Source organism: Bison bison, unplaced genomic scaffold (assembly GCF_000754665.1).
Source record: "Bison bison bison isolate TAMUID 2011002044 unplaced genomic scaffold, Bison_UMD1.0 scf7180017864371, whole genome shotgun sequence".
NCBI lineage: Eukaryota > Metazoa > Chordata > Mammalia > Artiodactyla > Bovidae > Bison > Bison bison.
The window spans coordinates 7303424-7309307 of record NW_011494943.1 but is presented as its reverse complement, the minus strand read 5'-3'; the positions used below and the strand labels follow the sequence as shown (position 1 = coordinate 7309307).

At 59.3% G+C, this 5884-nt stretch overlaps 1 protein-coding gene across 1 annotated transcript in view; it reads right to left on the bottom strand.

Moving 5' to 3' along the window:
* The window catches only part of KIAA0195 (KIAA0195 ortholog), a 37721-nt gene that overhangs the window by 10248 nt on the left and 21589 nt on the right, over positions 1-5884 (bottom strand). The window contains exons 3-8 of the mRNA XM_010856168.1: positions 2946-3065; positions 2101-2228; positions 1687-1823; positions 1325-1527; positions 808-959; positions 200-302 (exon numbers count right to left, since the gene is read on the bottom strand). Of these exons, the coding sequence (XP_010854470.1) occupies positions 200-302; positions 808-959; positions 1325-1527; positions 1687-1823; positions 2101-2228; positions 2946-3065 (843 nt within the window). The remainder of the gene's footprint in view (positions 1-199; positions 303-807; positions 960-1324; positions 1528-1686; positions 1824-2100; positions 2229-2945; positions 3066-5884) is intronic.

Sequence of the window (5884 nt, the reverse complement as noted above, 5' to 3'; positions counted from 1 at the left end):
CTTAACGCCACCCCTCCCAGGGGGGACTCAGGCTCTAAGGCACCCCACCTTCTGACCACTCACACTCCCCCACCCCTGGCACTGGCCGGCTCACACCTGGACCCTCCTGTCTTTGCTCACAGGCTTGCCTGAGTCTGGCTCCCAGGGTCCCCGAGCCCCCAGCCCCCAGCTGCCCCCGCCACGGCCCGGCCGCACACACCAGGACCACGGGCACCGCGTAGTGCAGCATCACCGACTGCACTGTGAACCTCTCGTTGTCCAGAGCGGTCACCGGGCGGGACAGGGCCATGTCCAGGCACCACCTGCAGAAAGAGATGGTCCTACACTCGGGCGAGCCTTGGGTCCTGCAGTTCCCCGCTCCCCTCCCAGGCCCTGGCCCTGGGAGAATGGCCTCCAGGCCACTGTGGCCCATGGCCACCTCTGAAGCTGTCCCTTCAGAGTCCAGACTGAGAAGGGGTCAATCACCCAGTCGAAGAATTCTCACGAAAGGGACTTCCTTAACAATCCACCCTGCAGTGTAGAGGACATGGGTTCGATCCCTGGATGGGGAACTAAGATCCCACATGCCTTGGAGAAACTAGACCGCGCATCACACCTACTGAGCCTGCAAGCCACAACTGAGACCTGACACAGCCCAACAAACTGGAAAAAAAAGAACCTCACAAGAAGCTAAAGCGAAGGCCCCGCAGATGCCTGCTCTAAGGGGCCCGGGTACGAACCAGGCTCCTTCCTGTCGCCATCGCCGGCTCACGGCTCACAGGGGGAGGCTCTGGGGGGAGAGGTTGGGGGACAGCGCAGCGCCCCCACCTGATGTTGTCGATCACGGGGGTCTCGAGGACACGGAAGAGCCGGTGCTGCTGGGGATTCTGCGGCCCCTTCTTCACTTCTCCCCGGGGGGACGGGGGTGGTGAGAAAGGGGGGAACAGGTCTCCCGGCTCCAAGACGATGTGCTCGTCGTCCTGCCAGAGATGAAGGGGAGCAGGCGGAGGGTAATCAGTGGGTTCCGGGGAAGCCACTCTTCCTTGACCATTCCAGCGAAGTAGAGACATCTCACCAGGTTAAGGACCATCAGTGAGCAAGGAGTCACCTGGGGTGGGTTGGGCAGAGCCTGGAGGATGGGTTTCCTAGCAACTTAAGGATCACAGGGAAGGAAGAACATGATGAAGAGAAAGATGTCCCAGCTTTTCTCCATTTTTCCTATAGCACATGCCAGGAAACCCGTGAGCTGGGCAGCAAGCGTCAGGATTAAGCCCTGGGACCCTCCCACCACTGCTGGTGGACGTTCCCACAAAATTTCCAGGGAAGGAGAGGAGCCCCCAGCTACCTTGATGCCCCGCAGGGAAGCAAAGGATTCCTGGCCTGGCCTCAGAGCTATGATGTCGCCTTCTACCAGCAGGCTAACCGGCAGGTTGACGAGATGTCCATCTCTATAGGCCCAGTGCAGAGACCAAGATGGTGCGAAGGGCATGTGGAGGTCTGGATACATGGCATCTGGCCACTTGACCTCCTTGCCATCCCTGAGGGCATCTGATGAAGGTGGAAAGACAGACACAGCCTCACCCAGAGCTCCGCACACACCAGCCGGATCCAGCATGCTCTCCTCGCTTCCCCAGAAGGCCTGTGTCAACCCGCACCACTCATTCCAGCACTGACCCCTCTGTAGGTCCGCGCCCTGCCTGGCCTCACCTTGGATTTGGTCAATGACGCCCCGCAGTCTCCGTTCTACCTCCCGACGCTTCAGCCGATCTTGCCGCCCAATGAGGACGAGGTTGAGGAGCAGCAGGAGGAAGAGCGCTGAGGCGTTCACCAGCTCCACCCCGCGGCTGGCAGCAAGAGCGGAGGGCGTCCTGGGGGTCCTGGCCAGCGGGGGTTGGGGGGCTCTGCAGCCCAGCCAACCCAGGGCCCCACACTGCCCTCCCCACTCCCTTCTGCTTCTGACAGCAGCTGGCCAAGCAGATTCTCTCTTGACCCAGGCTCTGACTGCGGGGGGCAGTTCCCTGTCTCCCGGGTGGGTACGGGGACAGGAGAAGGACAAGCCCAGACCCTGTGCTGCGAGAGGCAGGAAGAAACCCCACCCACCCAGGGCCGAGGGCTGCGTACCTGCCGGCTGGCTGGCCCCCGCAGCAGGCGAGCAGCAGGAGCACGGCCAGGAGCATGAGCGAGGCGCCCGGCCAGTGGAAACAGGAGCAGCGGTTCCCATGGTGCAGGAAGCTGCTTCTCCACATCTCCTGGAGGGGAGGAGCCGGGGAGTGAGAGGCCAGGGGACAAGCGGGGGGCAGGAAGGGGCCGGGACTCTCCGACCTGCTAGGATCTGACTGCCTTCCTCCCCAGCCCACCCGATCCTTCCCCCGTGGCTGCCTCCGTCATCTTGCTTCAGTCCCGGCTGGGGATCGGGACACCACTCTGAAAGGAACCGTGACTCCTTTTTGATTTTTAGGGATGCCTCGGTCGGGTCATGCTGCCCAGGAGGACAGGGTGAGTCCCGGCCCTGAGAATGGGCCTCCCAAGCTTTTCCGCCACCCCAACTGTACAGCCCTATACCACGGCCACAGGTGTGGAGCCCTGGACCAGGGTCACAGGATAAAAATCTCTGGGACTGACCAAGCCCCATAGCAACTGTTGCCACGAGCCTCCGGATCTAAACCAGCCAGTCCCCTGACCCTGTATTAGGTCAAATACCCACCCTATTATCAGTCCTATGGCGTCCCATCACCTAACGCCATCACTCCAGTAGGAATTTTCTCTGTCTTGAGGCTATAAAAATTGGCTGCCAGCCTTTGAAAGGGTTCGGCTCTCCCTCGAGCCGGCCCGCTGTGCTAACAGCAGCTCCCACTCTAGAAAACTTTCTTCTCCTCTCATTCTGCCTCACGTCTGCAAATTCCTTTCCCACCCTCGCACAGACCAGGACACCAGCTAGGCTCTGGGCTCCCGGGAGGACGCGTCACCTTCCACGTGAGACATTTCTTCCGCTCCTTCAGGTGTCCATCCAGCACTGCCTCCAGCTGCTCCTTCAGAATGCTGAGGGCCTTCCGGGTGGACAGGCCCAGGGCCAAGGGCGGCTCGCCCTGGAGGGGAGAGGGGGTGGCGCTCGGCATCCCACGGGAGGCCCAGGCCCCCTCCCCTCCGGCCTCACCAGAACCTTCCTCCCTCCTCCCAAGGCCTCGCCCTCCCTCCCCCTCACTAGCCCCTTGCAAGCGGTAGGGGTCATGAGCATGTTCCCCACCGAGTGAAAAGATGTGCAGGTACACAGTCCCTGCTCTTCAAAGCCCAGTTTAACACAAAACTAGAGGGACTTCCCTGGCAGTCCAGAGGTTAGGACACCACGCTCCCAATGCAGACGGCACAGGCCTGATCCCTGGTCGGGGAACTAAGATACCGCAGGCCACCTGGCGCAGCCAAAAAGTAAAATAAAGAGGACCAGAAACACCTTTCTAGGCTCAGCGTCTTCTAACTCTCCTTTCACTCAACTCCTGACCCACTGCCATCAGCAGCCCAGTACCACTTGGGCCGTGCTCACCGCCCAGCTCCCCTTACTTCACTGGGGCCATCTCTCCCAGTTCTCTGGCTGGAAAATGTGGATTGTTTAAGTGTGAGGGGCTTCCCTGGTGGCTCAGCTGGTAAAGAATCCGCCTGCAATGTGGGAGACCTGGGTTTGACCCCTGGGTCGGGAAGACCCCCTGGAGAAGGGAAAGGCTACCCACTCTGGTATTCTCGACTGGAGAATTCCATGGACTGAACAGTCTGTGGGGTCAGTTGCAAAGACCAACTTCCGCTTTCTAAGTGGGGAGAAGAGAACTAATCTAGAGGTACTAGCTTAAAGTTCTCCTTAGTAAAAACGTGAAGGAGGAAAACCCCACCAACTTCTGTCATCACCAGTTCATTAAAGGGAAGCTACTGTAACACTGATGGCGGGAAGAACACAAGCTCAGAAAAAGGTTGCTCCCAGGCTGCTCCTTGCAGCAGCCGCTCCCAGGAAAGGGCCTGTACCGACCACACCCTGCACTCCCGCTCGCTGAGGGTGGGTGAACGAGGCATGGACCGGGTGGTTGGTGGCACATTTTCCTCTGTGGCCCCACAGCCTGACCTCTGCCATCGAGAACCCCTCTCCTGGGCTTCTCGCTTCCTCTGTCCTGTCCACCTACCCCGCAGTCCCTCCTGTGACATCTCCACAATACTGTGTACGTTTCCAGGGAAACATCAGCCACAGGAATTCGCCTGCCAGCAATAAGCTTCCAAGTCCTAAATCTGACCTGTAGCCTGACCACTGTCCTAAATTCTGACCTGTTTCTGAACTGATCCACAGCTCTTTCATAGGTATCTGTGAGTTGACACGTGCGAAACCCCGAAACTGCCGCCCAGCTCTCCCCACCAGAGCCAGTAGCCCTCCTGCAAGTTACCACCTCACCCAGGCATTTCAGCCCCTCCCCTCAACCCCTGCCTCCCCTTCCCGCCTCCCAGTGCCTACCTTCTATCCCAGCCAGGGAGCGTGCATCTGATCAACTGACCCTGTTTCCCTTTAAAATCCAGCCCAGACTCCTGAGCATGGTCTGGGATCTTCTCCAGCCTCTTCTCCTGCTGTTCCTGCCACATGCCCAGCTCCGTGAGCTCATGTGCCAACATCTTCCTGCATTTTCCTAGCCAAGAACACACTCCCTGCCCCAGACAACTCTTACTTCTCTGAGACTCGGCTCAAACACCACCCGCTCTGGGAAATTTCCCAAAGCCCAGGGCTGCACGTACTGCAGGAGGCTGGTATTCCAACGGCACCCCAGGGCGCCCTGGCTCACAGGCGGCGCCGCAGAGCGCTGTCGCCATAGGTCTGCTTGTCTGGTTCCCCCACCAGACAGACAGCCAGTTCCTTGAAAACAGGTGGTGAATTCTTCCATGTCTATACTCTCCCACCAGACACAGGGCAGCGGCTCAATGAATACTTGCTGAATGAATGAATGAACGAACGTACGTGTAGCTTCACGGGTATCAGGGACACCTTAATGAGGGTTGTCAAGTGTTCAGCCACTCAATCGTGTCTGACTCTGTGACCCGATGGACTGCAGCCTGCGGGGCTCCTCTGTCCATGGGATTATTCTCCAGGCAAGAACACTGGAGTGAGTTGCCATTTCCTGTTCCTGGGGATCTTTCCGAACCAGGGATAGAACCCGCATCTCTTGCATCTCCTGCGTTGGCAGGCAGTTTCTTTACCACTAGTGCCACCTGGCAAGCCCAACCCAGGACCTACGGCAGAACTGCCTAGAGCTTTTACAAATGTGCAAGTCCAGGTCCCCACCCCAGACCTACCCAATCAACACTTCTGGAGGTGAGGCCCACTCTGGGTGGATCTGAGGCACAGATCCCCAGCTGGCGGTCCAGGGGAAAAGAAGGCCCCCGGGAAAGACAGGGCCTGGGGGAGCAGTGAGTCTTTCCCAGGGCAACCTGAAGAGCACCAACGTGGGCTTTCACCAGGGAAAGTTCTGAGCAAGGAGAGGGAAGGCCTAGCCCTGGGGCGCCAAGAAAGGGTCTGGGTTTATCCACTGGGTCCCGGCCAAGCGTCACTAAGCCAATGGGGCCCTGGCTGCCCGGGTTCACAGCCCTACCTCTCCGTTCCCACCCTCGGGGTCCTGCCCTGACTTTGTCCACTAATGTTTCTGGATTTCCTCCTCCCTGCGGGTCTCCATATTCCATGGCAGCCTAGCCCCTCACCAGATACACATCTCCACCACTAGGGGTTGATGGCCTGAGGTGGCATCCCCTGGCTGCAGACTGGGCACCGGGGGCTTGTCGCCAGCTCTCTCAGCCTGAGGGGTGAGGATGGACCCCAGAGTGGGTCCCACCCAAAGACCTCCCAGCTCCTTCACTTGAACCCCAACCCCCCATCCCTACCTCTCCT